This window comes from Tenrec ecaudatus, chromosome 8 (genome assembly GCF_050624435.1).
Source record: "Tenrec ecaudatus isolate mTenEca1 chromosome 8, mTenEca1.hap1, whole genome shotgun sequence".
Lineage (NCBI taxonomy): Eukaryota > Metazoa > Chordata > Mammalia > Afrosoricida > Tenrecidae > Tenrec > Tenrec ecaudatus.
In genome coordinates, this window is record NC_134537.1 from 144,653,743 (window position 1) to 144,672,324 (window position 18,582).

Consider the following 18,582-nt stretch of genomic DNA (forward strand, 5'->3'; position numbering starts at 1 on the left):
TGACAAATCCCAAGAAGACCCAGAGTGACCCGGGGGATGCCGGGACTTGGCCGTGAAGAGGTTTCCCAAGCCTCAGCTCCCACTGCTGGGCCCCCCTTTCCATCCACCTGTGGTGCGAAGCGGAGCGCCTCCCCGCCTCCCCTCGCAGTTCGCTGGAGCGCTCCCAACGTCTGTGCCGGCGCCTTCTGGCCATTCCTGCCTGCTCGGAGTTTTCCTCCAGCTTCCTCGGCCTCTTCACTGCAAGCTCTTTGGGGGTTGTACTTCTTGGAGACTCACTTTTAACAACTTTCTCCTGGCTCGCCTAGACTGTTGGAATCCGCCCCTGCGCCCTTGCCCTGGGCTGCCGGCTCTCCGAGGGCCCCCAGTTCACCCCCCAAGACTGGAGCGCAGCCCCGGCCTCCCTTCGCTCCCCGCGGGCTCCCAGCCTCGCCCCCGGCTCCACGCTAATCTCTTCCAGAGCTGGGGAAGGGGTGGGGGGAGGGAAGGCGCCCTCCCCGAGAGGAGGGGAGGGGGTGGGCCGCTCCCTCCAGCCTGGCAGGGGCGGGGCCCTGGGAACGGGCGGAGGCCCAGCCTCGCCCCCAGGCCCCAGCGCCGGCCCGCGCCCCCTCGGACCGGTGGAGAGGGGCTGGCCCACAGCCAGCGTCGGAGAGCCGGCCCCCTCCCCCGGTCCTCTCGCAGCCAACCAGGCACTCCAGCGGGATCCACGTGACCTGGAGTTCTAGACAAAGAAAATGTTCAATCCCTCCCCCCCCAACTCTCCCCTCCCCCTCTCTCTGGCCCCCTCCGCCCCCAGCCCCATCGCCCCCTTCCCCTCCCCCCAGACGGGCAGCTACTTACAGAGCTTCAGGGCCAGGGCTCACACCTGAGCGGGACCACAGAGGGGCTGCACCTGGCCTTATGGGTAGGTCCCTGGACTGAGCCCTGGGGAGACTGGGGGCGGGAGGGGGCGGTGGGGGCCGGTGGGAGGTTCTCTGGGCTGGCTGTAGCCCTCTCTGTTTGAAAAGAGTCCAGTCTCCCTCCCTGGCCCGCAGGAGCTGGGGACTTCTGCCTGGGCTGAGTCGGGGAGATGCTGAGTTAGTGCTGTCCCAGGAGCTCAGCCCCACTGCTCCCGGGCTCTAGTGGAACCTGGCGTTTTCATGGGACTGCAAGAGGCGAGGCAGGCGTCTGAGTCTGGGACAGGGGTAAATGACGGCCGGGGGAACAGCAGCCCCGCTCAGAGTGGAGCTGGAGGACCCAAAGTTGCTTTGGGAGCAGCATTTGTGCTGACCTGACTGTTAGCTAGGTGGTTGGCAGTTCCACGTCGACCTGGCTGGTGGGCCATGCCGTCTTCAGGACCGTGCCAACCCTGCAGCCCCGGGAGATGGGCAGCTTTCTCTCCTGTTCTCCTGGAGTCACTGGGCAGGCCGCCAGGACGGAGCGTGGGAGGGAGCAGTGGGACCCTGACATCCTGTAGGTGCAAGGAGGCAGCCTGGGACTGCCCTAACACAGTCCTGGACGGTCTGGGGGTCCCGGCTGGGGACTCTGCAAGGGGCTGGGGGCAGTGGTGCTCACACATCTTACCTTTGGAATGGGAGGTGGAGGTGGGACAGCTGAAGGAGCAGGAGTTAGGTGGGATGGCAGGTAGGCCGAGCGGAGGCCCGAGGGTGGCGTTCCCAATGGCTTGCGTTCTCAGGCTGGACAAACTCCAGGTGAATCGGCTTCCCAAAGCCCACTGAGACAGGGGTGAGTGGAGGGCCTCTTCTGTCTCTCCCAGCGCATGTCCAAAATGCTCAGGGGTTTGGGAGGTGAGTCCAAGGTATAAGGCCGGAGGCTACAAGACCTAAACTGTGTGGTGGGAGTGGAGGGATGAGGAAGGGACGGGCCAAGCAGCTTTTAGCCAAAATTCATGAGCCCTAAGTGATTCCTTCTTTCCCTATTGTTTGCCTAGGGAGGGGGTTTAGGGTGAAATGGAGTAAAGGACGCATTTCCCCAACTGCCCTGAGCAGACTATTCTAATGAGCCCCTCCCCCACCCAGCCATTCCTTCCCCTTTCCCTCCCACCTCCTGCTGCTCCCCACCCCCTTCTTCTTGCCAGTACCCGATCGAGGCCCCTTCCTCCTCCGCCAGCCCAAACCCTGCTGGGTGCGTGCTCTCCTGCACCTAGTGGGTGAGGATGCCTAGCAGCTATCAGCGGCAGCATCTGACAAGCTGGGGGAAGTTGTGGGGGAAAAGAGTAATTTTCAGGAACTGGAGGGGTTGAGAAGAAAGACAAAGGGGCTGTGGGGGAGTCAAGAGGGATGTCAGGCTCTACTCTTCCCAGACTTGGGGCCTTCCAAGAGCCCGGCTTGCCCGCCCTCTGCCACCTGCATATTCTCTGTTGGCCCAGGGGGTCTCGCTGGGAAACAGGGTCCTTAGCAAACGGGGTCCATCTGGAATGATCTAGGTTTGCAGCTCATGCCTGCGGATTGAGGAGACCTGGCGTTGATGTCTGCACAGTGGTTGGCGCCTGGAGTAGTGGTTGCTGCAGCTGATGAGACTACCTAGCGGAGAGGTGGCTTGGAAAGGCTCCCTCCCTCAGAGGGTTGAGCCGGAGCTGTGGCACATCGTGTGTGTGTGTGTGTGTGTGTGTGTGTGTGTGTGTGTGTGTCTCCCTCAGAGGGTTGAGCCGGAGCTGTGGCACATCTTGTGTGTGTGTGTGTGTGATGAGAATTGATAGTAAGTAGGGAGGCCGAAAGCCCTGGCAGGTGGGAGGGAATCTCCACCCCCGGGACCCATGGGCGCACCTTCCCAGCTGGTACTGCGCTGGGAACAAAAGATGCGGGATACCTTTATAGAGCTTGTTGAGTTGAGAAAGAACTAGGACTTTCACCCTCAAGGCCCACCCAATCACAAGAAGTAGTCTTGGTCTCAGGCCGGGATGAGGGGTGGGGAGTGACGTAGATTGGACTAAGTAAAAGGAATGAATCGACAAGGTGGTTTACTCATTGGTTAATAAGAAAAGCCACTGAGGCCCATTCTGATTTACGGTGACCCCCGTGGGACGGGAGAAAGCCCCATCAGGTTCCAGAGGCTGTCATCCGTATGGAAGCAGATGGCCTCTGGAGAGGCTACTATGGGTATGAGCTTTGGGCCCCTGGAGTTCCTGGATATTATGATAAAAAGAAACTAAACCCACCACCCATCAAGTTGATTCTGACTCCCGGTGACCTTCTTTACAGAACAAACAGCTTCTGCTTCCTCCCAGTGAGTGGCTGGTGGGATGAACCAGGACTCCTCTGGATATGAGACTAAAGCTTCTTGATTTGGGACCTTTGGATCTAGGGGCCCGCTGACCAGTTTGGGGCGATTCCTTGGAATCCCTAATAGATACAGATTTCCCAGGGAGGTTATTTTTTTTTTAAGGTTACGAGCAGTCCTGTCTTTAAGTGCCTTGGTAGGTTGCAGAAGCTCAGAAAACAGCGCTATAAAGCCTGCTCCTCCCTAGCTGCCAGGTGAGGACCGGAATCCAGCCACTCGGACGCAGTTGAGAGTTCTTTCTTGTTTTATAAGAGTTGAATTGTTTGTGTTTTCTTGAGCATACTACAAGAGGGTGGTTTCGTCAAGGAGCCTGTGTCCTCCCTGGACACCCACAGATCCCTTGCTTCCATTCTGAGCCGGGCAGCAGTGGTGGAGGGGACCGGTCAAACAAGCCAGGCCAGACTTAGCTTTCATAAGGGTATTCACCTTGGCGGCCTTCCCTGCGGGGCAGCATGAGCAGCACCACTGAGTGGATGCAGGCAGGCTAGCTTGAAACCAGGCTGGGGGGCTGCCGGGCAGGGGGCAGTGCGGCCCCGATGAAGCTAGGGCCTGCGCTGCCTTGAGTGGACAGAACATGTTCTTGGCCCTTGAAGAAAAGCTCACGTTGCTTTCTGATGATACATCGTGTCATTTTAAACCTAGAGGCTGGCCTTGTCCTTGGGGCGGGATACTGGGGGTTGCGGGTGGCGTTCTTTTTCTTTGAATCCAGCATGGAGGAAACAGGAACATAGCTCTGAAATCCTCGGCCCATGTGTTGTTGATTCAGTAGCTGGGATGAGATTCGATTAGGTGGTTCTCCGAGCTCAGTATCGAAGCTTTCATTCTGTGTGGGTCGATGGCGAACCTGAAGCGGATCCTGAGAGGGAGGGACGGGTTTGCAGCTAGGGGGAGGGTTGGGTGGTTGGACTTAAAGGTCAGCGGTTCAAATCTACTACCCACTCCACAGGAGAAAGATGAGGGAGACTTTCTGCTCCCATGGAGACGCACAGCCTTGGGTGTCCCATGGGGGCAGTTCTGCTCTGTCCTATGGGCTCACTATGAGTTGGAATCCACTAAGTGGCAGTGAACTGGGCTTTGTTTGGGGGGCTTGCTGATCACAGCCTAGAACAGTGGTTCTCAACCTTCCTCATGCCATGACCCTTTAATACAGCTCCTCATGTTGTGGTGACCCCGTACGTGGGCGTATCTGCATGTGGGCAGCCCCACCTGGAGATGATAGAGCAGCGGTGTCTTGGTTTCTAAGAGCATCCGAAATATGGTTTGAGGAGACCCCTGTGAAAGGAGAACCCCAGGTTGAGAACCTCTCGCCTAGATGGTGGCTGGGGTATGAGGATGTCAAGTGTTGTGAAAAGAATGAGGCGGAGCATTTGGGGGATTGTCGGTGGAAGGACCGGGTTCCGTTCCTCTTGACTGCAGGCAATAGAACTGCCCCATGGGGTTTTCAAGGCTGCACCTTTTATGGGAGCAGATTCCAAGACCACTTTATTGAGCTGCTGAGGAGCTTTGAACTGCCAGCCTCTCGATTAACTTGAGTGCTTCACTTAACTCATGGGCCCCCACGGCTCTGCTCTGAAAGGTACACGAGGGGAGAAGGGACGGTCCATACAGAACTGGTAACAGAAGGGATGTTGCGGGTAGAGTGTGAGAATGCCACACGGCCTCAGCCTGGGGGCTCATCCAGAATCTTCTGTCGTGTTCAAGCAGATGGGGAAGCTGAGTTTCCTCATCAGCCGACATCACAGAATTGGAATTGTGGTCTGGAAGCCAAGACCGAGAGCAGGAGGGGGTGGTTGCGCGGGACAATTGTGGGAAAGAGCAGGGGCCGGTTCTCGATTGGGAAGTAAGATCAGAGAGACCCATGCATAACCAAAGGTGTGCAATGCGTAGTTGAGTAGGGTTGGACCTTTCCGTCTTAGGAGGGAGCTAGTGATGTGCTGATAGGATGAAGGAAGACAGGGCAGGGAGCGAGATTCTTGTCTGCACTTGAACGGCTGCTTTGAATTCACCTCTCCGCTTCGTCTTGTCCTTGGCTGTGGGCAAGCCAGCGGAATCGAGGAGAGCAGGCTCTTCTCTCAACACTGTTCAGTGGGGCTTCTGAAAGTTTGCGAAAGTAGACAAGAGGCTTCCTGCCCCCCAAACTCTTTGAAGCTCCCCTCATTCCTTCCAACACGTTTTTTTTCCCTAGACCCCACCCTACCCTGCCGACCCCACCCCCTCCCAACACCAGTTCTGCAAACAGATTTGAGACACGTGTCCCCTCCTCCTGGTTTGGGGGGTCGTGCTTGTTCCTGGAGAGGCCAGGGTAACTCGTTCCTGGTCTCCCCAGGCCGAGAAGAAAGCCAAGGTCATTGCCGTAATGAACGCTGTGGAGGAAACCCAGGGATCCGCCGCCGAGTCGCAGAAGGTGGAGGAGGCCAGCCCTCCCGCTGTCCAACAGCCCACCGACCCCGCGTCCCCCACGGTGGCCACCACCCCTGAGCCTGTGGGGGCTGAGGCCGGGGACAAGAACACCACCAAAGCCGCCGATGATGAACCGGAGTACGAGGTGAGTGCTGGCTCCTTCGCACCCTGTCCCTTCGCTGGGTCCTCGGCCTCTGACGCTGGGCCTCCTGATGTTGCTGTGTCTTGGCCCATTCAGACGGAGCTCCCTCCTGGCTGTCTTGACCTCAGATGGCCGGGCTGCGGGTGGTCGGGAGGCAGGGCCTACTGACCGGTATGATTTCTGCTCCTCGGGGCTCCAGGACGGCCGGGGCTTTGGCATTGGGGAGCTCGTGTGGGGAAAGCTGCGGGGCTTCTCCTGGTGGCCAGGCCGCATTGTGTCTTGGTGGATGACGGGCCGGAGCCGAGCAGCCGAAGGCACCCGCTGGGTCATGTGGTTCGGAGACGGCAAGTTCTCGGTGGTGAGTGACCGGGCCTGGGAGTGGATGAGATCTGTCTTGGTCCCAGGGCCTCTGGTTTTGGCTGGCTGGGGGCACGGCCTGGAATTGGGGTGCTGGAAGTGAACACTGCCCCTCGCTCTGAGTGTGGTGCGTGTGAATGGGAGGAGTCTTGACTTTGAGCACTGACGTGCTGAGTTTTCCTCTCCCGGGAGCCCGGGTGGCCTCGTGCTTACTATGGGTCGGGAAGAGTCGCATCACAGGCCCTCCCGGAAACTCACAGGGGCTGTTCTGCCCTGGCCTGTAGATTCCCTGTGAGTCAGAATTGACTGGATGGCAGTGAGTTTGGTTTTTCTGGGGGATCCGTTTCCCAGACCTCCTTTCCTGCTTCCATTCCGGTTCTCCTGCCCCACAGCCACTGGGGACTCCTGTTTGGCATCGTGTAATTGTTTCATCGATGCATCTGGTTTCCCCAAGGGCAGAGCCGCCATCTCACGGCTCCTGACCCCTCATGATTGCTGGATGTGAGTTGGGTGTGTGACCAGTGTGTGGGGAGGAGTGAACAAGGGGCCCCGGTCTTCCCCGCAGGTGTGTGTTGAAAAGCTGATGCCGCTGAGCTCCTTCTGCAGCGCCTTCCACCAGGCCACCTACAACAAGCAGCCCATGTACCGCAAGGCCATCTACGAAGTCCTGCAGGTGAGTGCCTCCGGGGCCCGAGGAGGAGGACAGGGAAAGCCTGGACACCTGAAAACCGGTACACAGAGGCTCGGCCCAGGCAGAGGGTCTGCCTGAGCGAGCTGGGCCCTTTGACGAGGACTTCTGTGCAATTACCCTCGCTCACCCTCCCAAGTGCCCCACTGCCCAGCACCACCTCCCATCTCTTGGCCGAGAAGCTGGTGCACTTGCCTGTCATAAGCCCTCCCTGACGTGTCGCCTTGCAGGTGGCCAGCAGCCGTGCAGGGAAGCTGTTCCCGGCATGCCATGACAATGATGAGAGTGACACTGCCAAGGCTGTGGAGGTGCAGAACAAACAAATGATCGAGTGGGCTCTCGGGGGCTTCCAGCCCGCCGGCCCCAAGGGCCTGGAGCCGCCAGAAGGTAAGTGCAGGGGCCCGTCCCAGACCTGGGACCCCCACCAGCCATGCTGAATGGAGAGGGGTGGGTGAAGGCCTGAGGGAATGGCATCCTGGTCGAGGCTCGGGTCAGGGTGGGCACCTCAGAACATTCTGCTGCCCATTGGCTTGTGAGGACTAGCGAGTCGGGAGCCAGGAGCAAGCTGGGGACTCCGCTCTATGCGCCCCACTGCAGGTAGACCAGAGGAGGATCCTAGGATTCTTGTTGCCCTATGACCATGCCCTTGTCGCCTGCTTTCCCATGCAGAGGAGAAGAATCCCTACAAAGAAGTTTACACAGACATGTGGGTTGAGCCCGAAGCAGCTGCCTACGCACCACCCCCACCAGCCAAAAAACCCCGGAAGAGCACCACAGAGAAGCCCAAGGTCAAGGAGATCATTGACGAACGCACACGAGGTAGTGGGCCTGGTGTTGGAGCTGTGCTGTCCCGGGAGTGGGTGTGGCCGTGGCCGGCGCCTTCTGAGACTCCCTTTCCTCCTGCAGAGCGGCTGGTGTATGAGGTGCGGCAGAAGTGCCGGAACATCGAGGGTGAGTAGTCGGCTGCACGGGGTGGCTGGGCATCAACCCACCTGGGACTTGAGGTGCTCCTGGCCCTGGCAGAATGTCTCTCTGAGGGCACTGCCTGCCTCTGAGTAGGATAGGTCACTTAGGAAGGTTTGTGTGAGAGGGACCGGGGGTTCCAGTGGCTTTATTCCATGGTGTCAGGGGGTCTGTCCTGTGCTGTTTGTCTGTTTCCCCCTGCCGCTAGCCTGATAGGTCCACACTCCTGCTTTCCTCTTCTGGGCTCAGTCATTAGGGTTTGGGGACCCCCCTACCCCCACACACAGGGAGTAAGAGAAGGTTGGCGCTCCCTCTGGGATTTGATTGAGTCTGTCTGGAAGGTGGAGCCCTGTTGGGGTGGCTAAGGCTTGGACTGCCATCTGCATGGTGGTCACTTCAAACCCACCATCTGGTCCTTGGGAGAAAGATTGGGCTTTCTACTCCCGTCAGCAGAAGCGCTTCCACAGCGGGTCACTCTGAGTCAGCATCGGCTCCATGGCTGTGGGCCCTTGGGTCTGTCCCCCGGGTGTCTTCTCATAAGGATGGGTGTGTGTGTCTCCCAGGCCAGGAAGACTTGAGCTTAGGGAGCAGCGTTGAGGACAGCCGCCAGAGTCTAGTGCCCAGGCAGGGCCCTGCCCCCGCCGGAGGGTCCGTGTGCCTAGGGGTTGGCCTTGCTGCTCTCTAAGAAATGGATGGGCTTCTGAGCTTGGAGGCCATGGTGTCCCCTGGCGACTCCCTGTGCCCCTCTCGGCCTCCCTTTTCTGGCGGCCGCTCACCACGCCCCTCTCTGCGCCCCGCCCCTCTGCTCGGCAGATATCTGCATCTCCTGCGGGAGCCTCAACGTCACCCTGGAGCACCCGCTCTTCATCGGAGGGATGTGCCAGAACTGCAAGGTAGGTGCGCCGAGCTGCGGGCACCAGGGTCCCCTTGGCGTTGGGCGTACTAGAGGGGGAGTGTCGCGGGGATAAAAGGAATGGGCTTTGGACTTCCAGATTTTGACTTAACTGTTTTTATTTTCTCTTTCGAAATTGTACCCCCATGTGGGCAGGGCTCCCAATGTCGCCAGCCCTAACTGTAGGAGGGCATGGGAGTGATACCTGTGGGTGCCCTCAGGAACCGCAGGAGGGGCTGCAGCGGGCCACACCATGGGGTGTGGAGACAAGTGGCGGGGGGAGGCACCTCAGGTCTCTTCCCTAGCCCTCCTCTAACCCCCTCGGGTTCTGCCCACTGCCCTGGATCAGGCGACGCTGTTCCCTAGGCCTGGTTTAAGGGCTGGCCCTGGCAGGGTGAAGTGGTGGCGGGTGAGGGGTCATGTGGCCAAGGCTGAGTCGTCGGGGTGTTCTGCGGAGGGAGGCTGGCCTCCCTTCCCGGCCTGCCTTGGCTCACCCCGAGACCCCGCTCCCTCCTGCAGAACTGCTTCCTGGAGTGCGCCTACCAGTACGATGACGATGGCTACCAGTCCTACTGTACCATCTGCTGCGGGGGGCGCGAGGTGCTCATGTGTGGGAACAACAACTGCTGCAGGTGACCGGGCCCGCCCCCGCCCCCGCGTCCCTGTGCTGCTCAGCCCCAGCTCTGGGCGTGGCCCGAGAGCCTCCCGGTATCCTGTGCTTCCTTCCTTCCAGGTGCTTCTGTGTGGAGTGTGTGGACCTCCTGGTGGGGCCCGGGGCTGCCCAGGCAGCCATCAAGGAAGACCCCTGGAACTGCTACATGTGTGGCCACAAGGGCATCTACGGCCTGCTGCGGCGGCGGGACGACTGGCCTTCCCGGCTCCAGATGTTCTTCGCCAACAACCACGACCAGGAATTTGTGAGTGCTGGGCCGGGGGCAGCCAGAGCCGAGGGCCAGATGATGCCCCGCACTGGGGCTCTCAGCGCCTCGGAACTGCTGTGTGGGGGTCATGGCGAGTGAGTGCTGAGGCTTCCGAGCAGGGTGGGGGTGGGCTGAAAGTGGTGCACAACCCCAGAATTCGGTCCCCTAAACGCTGCTTCTTCAGAGCCTTGACCACCTGGCCTGTTTGTGTCACTCACTGCCTAGGACCCACCCAAGGTTTACCCGCCTGTACCGGCCGAGAAGAGGAAGCCCATCCGGGTGCTGTCCCTGTTTGATGGAATTGCTACCGGTGAGCGTGGTGCAGGCCCAAAGCGCCCCCCGCTGGGGGAGCTCTCCCTGTGGGGAAGGGGGGACCCTGGTAGCAGAGAGCAGTCAGGACTGCAACTATGAAAACAGAGTCTGACGAGGACACAGGATGTGGCCCAAGAGCAAGCCCAATAAGTCAGAAATAGGCATGGGCTGTGCGGGCTTTCTCCTTCCCAGGGCGTCTTGGCAGAGGGTAGAGGGTGTGGATAGTCAGGGATTGAGAGAAGATTCCCTCCAAAGCCTCCGTGGAGGCCGGCAGTTCCGACAGAAGCAGGTTGCTGAACAAAAACCTGCAGCTAGCTCTAGAGGAGCGGTCGAGAGTCCCAGGTCAAGTCCAGGCAAAGGGTAAACAAGGTCATCTAAGAAATAGTCCTTGAATCTCGTGAGGCCTTGCGGTTACTAACTTCTATTAGACATTTTGTTGTGTGTGTGTGTGTGTGTGTATGTGTGTGTAAATGTGCATAAGCAGACAGTAAATAAAAGGATTGCACATTCCTACTGCGCTGTCACATGCCCCTCCTTCATCGTGATTACTTTATCAGTAAATGCTGCTTGTACCACTTGTCTTCCTTGATGACACGGTGGCTGCTTTGCTGGGTAAAATCTGCATAGGATCCTACTGCGTGAACATGCTGGGTCTTGCTGTTGTTACACTCCCTGCACACAGCTCAGGGCTGGAATTTGAACAGCCCCCCAGGAGTGCTTTGGAAGAAAGTCCTGGTAACCTGGTTCTGAGAACACAGAGCCGTCTCTGCTCTGCACACATGGACGGCCATGAGTTGGAAGCCACGGCGGTCACAACCCCCGCCCCTGACTGAATTGTGCGATCCGCCTCCCCCCTCCCCCATTTTTATAAGCAGTGCTAGGATAAACCTCTACATATCATCTGAAGCTACTTAAACCACGACCTCCTTAGGAAAACTCCTTTGACCCAAGCAGCACTGGGCATGTCCAGAGCACTTCCTAGAAGCTTGCTCTGTCTCCATCCCTCTGTCTGGCCCCCAACTCTGAAGAGGCCCAAATTTGCCTTCATCTCATTGGAAAAGGGTCAGGCAGTCAGCCCAGGGATGAGGCTGGGAAGGGCGTTCCAGGCCAGACCCTTCTCTATCTGCTGTGAATGACAGCCTCAGTTTCCCAGACTGGAGATGAGCAGCCTCCTTAAGTCATGTCACCCCCACCACAAGAGGCTGTGAAAGCTCCCGGGGACGGGGAGGCCTATTGGGAGCAGAAGCTTTGGGGGGAGGGGGGACTGTGCGGCTCGAGCAGGAGGAAAGGCAACACATGAGACCTCAACTCATGTTAGCTCACAGTGCAGTGGGCTTCCTGAGAGGATTGTGATACCAGAGAGTGGGGGCAGGCATCAAAGACACTTCTAGGCAGTTGTCCTGTTGACTTTCGATGGACAGAGTAGCAGGGTCTGGAGAGGGGAGGAATCAAGACTGTGGCAGGTGAAGGAAAGCCTATTGGAAACTGGCAACGGTTCTTCCGGGATCCTGAAGCTGCCTGCTGACGGACCAGCCTCCCTGGCCCTCAGCACCTTCCAAGCAGGCCACACCAGCCGAGAAAGAGAGAGAGAGAGAGAGAGAGAGAGAGAGTGAGAGAAAGAGAACACACGGGCAAGTGGTGGTCTGGAATGGGCGTGCGCCCCGAGTGACAGCGCTCTCTGCTGGCCGGCGCAGGACTGCTGGTGCTGAAGGACCTAGGCATCCAGGTGGACCGCTACATCGCCTCCGAGGTGTGTGAGGACTCCATCACCGTGGGCATGGTGCGGCACCAGGGGAAGATCATGTACGTCGGCGACGTCCGCAGCGTCACGCAGAAGCATGTATGTCAGTGCTGTGGGGCGGCCTGCCTCCTCTCCCCAGACACAGCCAGCCCCCCTTCCATGGAGTCATCTGCATCCTGCCCTTGTGTTTTTCTGTCCAGAGGGCAGTAGGCAGGTATAAGGTAGCAATTGGGGAGCTAGCCTTCGTGGGGCCAGCTGTCACCTGGGCTTGTTGCAGGAGCCCCTCCAGGAGAGAGCTTTGGATGAAAAGTGGGTCTGATCTTTGCAGCACGCAGACTTTGGGGGGATTCCTTCCTTCCCCTCCATTTTGGCGGCCGGGGGTGGAGTTGGTCTCTCTCTGGCAGTGTCTTGGCACATTGTAATAGGACTCATTTGTGCCCCAGAAACCATAAGGAGCCCTGAGGGCCATGTGGAGGGTGCTCAGCTGGCTCAGACACTTGCCTATGCTTCCCAGCGCGGGGTACCCCGAGATTTCAGTGTTCGTCCGAGCCCCATTCCCACTGCTGCACACACTGAATTCCTTGCTCGGCTGAGACCCTGCCCATGGTTTCGGAGAGGGCCGGGGGTGGGTGGGGTGGCTCGGAGACTTGCCCACAGCTGCATTAAGGGCAGAGAGCGTGGGCAGCAGCCAGGTGTCTGCTTGTTGCTGCCATCTCCACATTCCACGTCTCTCTTCCTTTCTGCCACTGTCCCTGCACAGTAGGCACCTCACGTTGCCTTTCTCCTCCCAGATCCAGGAGTGGGGCCCCTTCGATCTGGTGATTGGGGGCAGTCCCTGCAATGACCTCTCCATTGTTAACCCTGCCCGCAAGGGACTCTACGGTAGGTGGTACCCTCCTCTCCCCTCTCCGCCTTCTATGCTGGTTCTCTGGCCCTTAGGCTTCCTACTTGGGCCGCGTCTGCGCCCTGGGACAGCTATGCCCGCTGGGCTGCCCCACCCCACCCCTCGCCCTGCCCGAGCCACACCTTGTCTGTGCAGACAGCTCCAGCTCTGGCTCTCTCTCCCACCCTCTCAGAGGGCACTGGCCGGCTCTTCTTTGAGTTCTACCGCCTCCTGCATGACGCGCGGCCCAAGGAGGGAGATGACCGCCCCTTCTTCTGGCTCTTTGAAAATGTGGTGGCCATGGGCGTTAGTGACAAGAGGGACATCTCGCGATTTCTCGAGGTATAGCCAGCACCCTTGGTTTGGCCAGCTCACTAATGGCTTCTACCGTGGATTACTGCTTTCCCCCACTGTCTCATCTGCATTGTGGAGCTGGGGCCTGAGCACTTTGCTGCTTTGCAAAAGATCCATCTGGGAAGCTCTGGGCTTCTCAGGGAGGCAGGGTTGGAAGTTCTTTCCAGAGGGAACCCATGGTCTTGAGCTCTGACGTGTGGCCATGCACGTGGTCCTTTGGGTGGGAGGAGCCTGACTTGCTGAGCAGTCAGGAGGGGGGCCAGACTCCCAAGGCCAAGGGCGTGTGGAGATGCCAGAAGCAATTGTCCCAGATAAGACTGGCCGGGAGGAAAAGACCCCCACACCTTCCCTGGTGTTTACAAGCCTGAAATGCCAGCGTGGCTTCTCTCAGGTTGTACGCCAAACATGATGTGGGACCCAGCTCATAGGTAGACCCCTGAGGGTGGTGGCTTAGTACCTGCTGCACTGTGCAGGACAGGTGGAGACCGTGTCCATGGCCACAGGAAGTCCGGCAGTCGGTGGGTTGAAGTCTGGCTTTTCCACGCGGGCTCAGGTTATCAGAGTGTTGGGTCTCCTGAGCGCTGTAAGCCTGGGAGCCACTCAGGCTCGAAGCCGGGAACACTGCCAGGCGCTCTTTAATAGCCCCCCTCCCCTCTCTACTCCTGTTTTGCAGTCCAATCCTGTGATGATTGATGCCAAAGAAGTGTCTGCCGCACACAGGGCCCGCTATTTCTGGGGTAACCTTCCCGGTATGAACAGGTTGGTGAGAGCTGGGCCCTGGGGTTGTTATGGGTGGGTGTCAGGGCGACCAAGGCAGGCTGCCCCCCAAAGAGTTGGGATCAGTGAAGGGGCTCTCTTGGGCCAGCCTCCCCTGGGGAACGGCCTGCCTCGCTGCTGCTTCCACCCCTCTGGTTCCTTGAGAAAGGAGAGTCGTGGTCTGCTCACCTGGGAAAGCAGCCGGTAGTGGACAGGTCCTTCTCCGTGTTGAGAGAAACACAGTGCACTGCTGCTGGGTGTCGTTGCTTTTCCCATGTGGGTCACGAGTCCTGTCTTCCCAGCCATGTCCTACAGGCCCCCGAGGGAGAGCGGTGGAGGGTGGCCCATTGGGTGGGAAAGGAAGTGGTAGCTACGTCTGACTCTTGAGGGGTCTCTTCCAACACAGCGAGTATGTCAGAGGGGTCTGCTTCGCCTCTTAAGACACACAGCTTTGTTGGCTCCAGGTCCTTTGTGGGAGGCATTTTCTTCACGTGGGTCAGGCCGACAGGGAATTCAATATCCGGGAACAAAAGGGAGTAGTTGTCTGCCGTAGGTCCTCGTTCTACAAAGACCTACCTGGAGAAGGGCAATCCGGTGGGAGCTCCCAAAGAGAACCAAGTGGGAGGAGCTGTTGTGGAGAGAGGTTTTCCAGGAGCCATAGATCTGATCTGAAACACAGTGTGCTCATCCGGCCCAGCTATCTTTGCCATGGAAACAGGAGCTCATGGTCTCAGAGCCTTGAGCAGAGCAGCGGGCTTCGGTAAAGGCTGTGGAGGGGCCGGTGGGGTTGCCGACTCGGCGTGCCCCTGAAGCATTAGTGAAAATATGAAAAATGGACCGGCTCATGTGCTCCATCTTTCAGGAAGCAGCTCCCTGGGGAGACAGGGTTCCCTCAGGTTTCCTGGGAAGGTTGGCCCTGTAGAATGGGTTTCTCTTGAGAGAGAGAGAGAGAGAGAGAGAGAGAGAGAGAGAGTAATAGAGTTGGGGAGGGAGGATCCTGGAGGCCCAGGACCCAGAATTTCCCACACTAAGATCATTGAACTCTGCACATCATCAAGTGTCTTAAACTATTTTGTTGTGGTTTTTGATGGAGGTTTACGCAGCAGTTGAAGTTCCCATCTGGCGATTTCACTACAGATGGCTCCTTGACGCAGGTGATGTCCTCTCAGGGTCCACCTGTTGTGACCGTGGTGAAGACACCCAATAGGAATGGCTGGGCGCCCTCTGGTTCTGGTCTCAGGTAGCGACGGCCATGGTTCATGTGGGTAGTTTGTTCGCCTTTATCACCAGGTACTTCAGATGTCGGGAGTGGTTAGCTCTGAAGGGGAGGTCAGTTGGTATTCCCTGTGAGGACCGTGGGATTTTCGTGTCTAGGTGACTGTGGGGTTTACGTCTGCCTTGGTGTACGCTGCGCCTTCTGCTTCTGTGGCCGTGTCTGGACTTGAGATGGCAGCCCGCTCGGCTGTACCTGGGTTTAGGGGGCGGTTCATGCACGAGGCTTAGCTGTTGGGCTCGGAGGACCCATGGGGTTCCCTGTGCGCCCTGTTCAAAAAAGACGAGAGGGTCTTCTCTGCCGGACCCTCCTGCTGGGGACACAGCTTCAAGCACACGGAGGAGGCGATGCGCACTCAGCCAGTGAAGCTGGCTCGGGGTGGGCACAGGTGGTCTAGGCCTGAGTAGGGAGCTCTGCGGGGAACGGTGTCAGTGCTGTTTTCCCTTCTTAACAGCCTGCTGCCGGCTTGGCCTTCCTGCCCCCAGCTAGTGCTCTGCTCTATTTTAATCCGTTGCTTCAACCTGCGTGTTCGCCAGAATGGAGGGAAGCGTCCGGCAGGGGCAGGGGCCGTGTGGCGGCTCTTTATATTTTGCATGAGTGGACCTTTGAGAGCGAAAGGCCACCCTTTCTAGCTCAGAAGGCAGGAACCCGGCATGGCCGGACGCTTTGCTCGTTGTAAAATATCACCACAGTCTGCTTTTTAATTACTTGGCCTGCTATTCTCTTTCACTTGTTTTGATGCTTAAAAAAAAATAAGTAACTATTGAAGTGTTCTTGAAGGGGGGCCGTTTGATGGATCTTAGCAAACACGCACACCTGTGGGATCACAGCTCCACACACACAGTCCCCCACCCACCTCAAACCACTCTGGGTGGCACAGTAAGCTGTAAAACTCCGACGCCAGACTCCCTGCCATCCAGTCGATGTCACAATTCACAGCGACCCGATGGGACAGGGTAGAACTGCCCCACTGAATGTCCAAGACTGACTATAGGAGTAACAAGCTCCCATCTAAGCGCCTGGTGGTTTCAAACTGCTGACCTTAGGATTAGCAGCCAACGCATCACAGCTCTGCCACCAGGCCTCCTGACATCCTAAAACTATCGATAGAACAATTGCTGGGTGGGTGCTGCTTGCTGTTTAGGGCTTTTTTTTTTTTAAGTGCTGACTCTGCCAGGGTGACCCGAGCTCAGGACAAGGTCAGAGCTGCGAGAGGCAGGTCGTGGTGTGGCAAGAGGAGTCCTGGCGGTGCCGTGGTTAAGCGTTTGGTTGCCGAATGGAAGGGCAGTGGTTCAAGGCCACTAGGCCGGTCCTTGGGGAGAAGGCTGCTGGTGTGCCTCTGGGGAGATTGACAGTGGGGGGACACCCTCCAAGGCATCAGATCAACTCGACAGCAGTGAGAAGCCTGGGGTCACTAGCTCCCCAGGGCTCCCTGGGCAGTGGGTGATTTGCATAATTCCACAAGTCCCTGGGGAAGCCACCCTCCTAGGGTGCTAGGCACCCAAGGCCGCTGGCATGCAGGTATGTGTTGTCGCCCAGAAGGGTGTCAGCCTGCTGTGGGACGCCATTGCGGTGTGGGTTTGGGGAACCAGCCGCCTGTCAAGAGAAGCGGAGGCTGACGGCTTTTCTGGTCCGAGACCGCCAGTAGGTTCAGGTAGCTCCTGTGACATTGACCTTTCAGGATTAGTGATTTGTGTCTGGGAGTCGGGGAGCCAGCAGGATGCTTCTGTGTGTTTGTGGGGAGCTTGGAGGGACAGCCTATCAGGCGCGCTGGTGGCGACTGGAGTAGAGCACTGGGCTGTTAACCAAGAGTCGGCAGTTCAAACCCCCCCCCCCCCCCCCCCGGGGCTCGATGGGAGCAAACACCCGGCCATCTGCTCCCAGGAGCAGTTCTGTCCCGGGAGTTGGGATCCACTGGATGGTGCATGACAACGTGTGGGTGGTGTTGAGGGTGCCCCTGCTTGGGGGTGGCAGGGCGGTCCGGTTGCTTGTGTGTGTCTCCCTGCCCCATGCGCTCCTCTTTCTGCCTCCAGGCCATTGGCGTCCACTATGAACGATAAGCTGGAGTTGCAGGAGTGTCTGGAGCACGGCAGAATAGCCAAGGTCAGCCCAGGGGTGGGGCGAGGGGGGTGGCCCTGGAGCCGTGACCCAAGATGTGTCATACCTACCCTGCGAGAAGCCTGTGGGCACAGTGTGTATGGGTCATGGAGCCTGTCGATCCTGGGGGGCGTGGGACAAGGAGTCCTTGCTGGTCGTCAACCTGCTCACCAGGGCCCCCCAGACCTGCCCTGGCTTCTTATACGATGATTGTTTCTTCTGTTTAATGTTCTGGCTCAGCCTGAACTGCAGAAGCCTTCAGAGCTCCTCACAAGGGCACTGTGTAGCTCCTTGTAGAAACCCCCGCTCCCAGGGGAGCCAGCCAGGCGTTGGGTCAGCAGCTCCCCCAGAGTGTGTCCTTGAGCCCCTTGAGCAGTTTGACATTACTTTGCCCCAAGTGACTGCTTGACTAACTGTGGAAGAAGCCATCCTGTGGAAGGACTTGGTAAGGAAGTGGCATGGCGACAGCTGCCACCTCTCCAGCCCTTGGGTAGTTGGATTGAGCTCAGGATTGCCACACAAAGCAGGACGAAGAACAGGCGGTGGCTCCTAAGAAGTGAGGGAAGATGGATGCCAGGAGCCCTGCCCAGCTCCCCCCGTGTTGCTGGCGAGGGCCCTGCGCACAGCAGGGTCATGACTGGCCACTCATTTCTCCCTTCCTCTTCTAGTTCAGCAAAGTGAGGACCATTACGACTAGGTCAAACTCCATCAAGCAGGGCAAGGACCAGCATTTCCCCGTCTTCATGAACGAGAAGGAAGACATCCTGTGGTGCACCGAGATGGAAAGGTACTGCCGGCGCGGGCAACGCCCTTCGTGGAAACTTCTCCGCTTCTCCCCGGTCGTGTGTTTTCCCCAAGCGCCCTGAGAGCCATAGGCCTCGCCCACACCCAGGCCCGGCTCCCGGGGAGAGGAGCCCGGCCACGCAGGCCCCTCCTCTGTGGGCACTTTCATTAAGGCTTGCCCCCAAAGTTAGAGGAGTCTAGGCATCTATCCATAGTGCTCACATTCCCGAGTTGGTTGAACTCCAAGAAAACGATGCAGCTGCTCCAGGAGCTTCTCGACCTGGGTTGTGGACTTGGTAGGCGTTTTGTAAACCAAGGCATTGGGGGGACTCGAGGCTCCACCCTGACATGGTGCCAGCCAGCCACCCAGGGCGACACTGCCGCCTCGTCCTCTGGGTGTATGGGAGGGTTCAGCCAGACCGAGACCGTGCACATAAACAAGCAGAGCCAACCGGAAATCCTCAGACAAGCGTTGGACAAACTATTGGGAATGCCTGCGTGTTGTGTGCAGACTTGTGAAGTCTCCTGCGTACCCACATCGCGGGGGTGGAATTGCAGAGCATGGTGGCTGGGGGCGGGGGATATTTATCACAAACACTCAATGTGTCTGTGCTCATGTTCTGAGCTTCCATCACCATGTTATGCCTAACGGTGAATCCCTTGATAGCCACGGACTAGCACAGTGCCTGGCACAGAGTTGGTGATCCGTGTGGCATTGAGGACAGACGCTTCGGCCGAATTGAGG

General features: G+C 58.4%; 1 protein-coding gene across 6 annotated transcripts in view; it reads left to right on the plus strand.

Annotated features, from left to right (window-relative positions):
- DNMT3A (DNA methyltransferase 3 alpha) overlaps positions 1–18,582 on the plus strand; it is an 89,808-nt gene that overhangs the window by 64,753 nt on the left and 6,473 nt on the right. The window contains exons 1-18 of one of the 6 annotated variants that reach the window (XM_075557021.1): positions 802–901; positions 5,603–5,821; positions 6,018–6,176; positions 6,741–6,848; positions 7,094–7,250; positions 7,533–7,682; positions 7,770–7,814; positions 8,640–8,719; positions 9,238–9,350; positions 9,452–9,635; positions 9,864–9,948; positions 11,645–11,790; positions 12,483–12,573; positions 12,768–12,916; positions 13,602–13,687; positions 14,778–14,924; positions 16,991–17,060; positions 17,723–17,841. In XM_075557021.1, the coding sequence (XP_075413136.1) occupies positions 5,633–5,821; positions 6,018–6,176; positions 6,741–6,848; positions 7,094–7,250; positions 7,533–7,682; positions 7,770–7,814; positions 8,640–8,719; positions 9,238–9,350; positions 9,452–9,635; positions 9,864–9,948; positions 11,645–11,790; positions 12,483–12,573; positions 12,768–12,916; positions 13,602–13,687; positions 14,778–14,924; positions 16,991–17,060; positions 17,723–17,841 (2,078 nt within the window). In that variant the 5' untranslated portion in view covers positions 802–901; positions 5,603–5,632. Of the gene's footprint in view, positions 1–801; positions 902–5,602; positions 5,822–6,017; positions 6,177–6,740; positions 6,849–7,093; positions 7,251–7,532; positions 7,683–7,769; positions 7,815–8,639; positions 8,720–9,237; positions 9,351–9,451; positions 9,636–9,863; positions 9,949–11,644; positions 11,791–12,482; positions 12,574–12,767; positions 12,917–13,601; positions 13,688–14,777; positions 14,925–16,990; positions 17,067–17,722; positions 17,842–18,582 lie in introns of those variants that run through there. The other 5 variants (XM_075557018.1, XM_075557019.1, XM_075557020.1 and 2 more) reach the window with 5 other exon arrangements.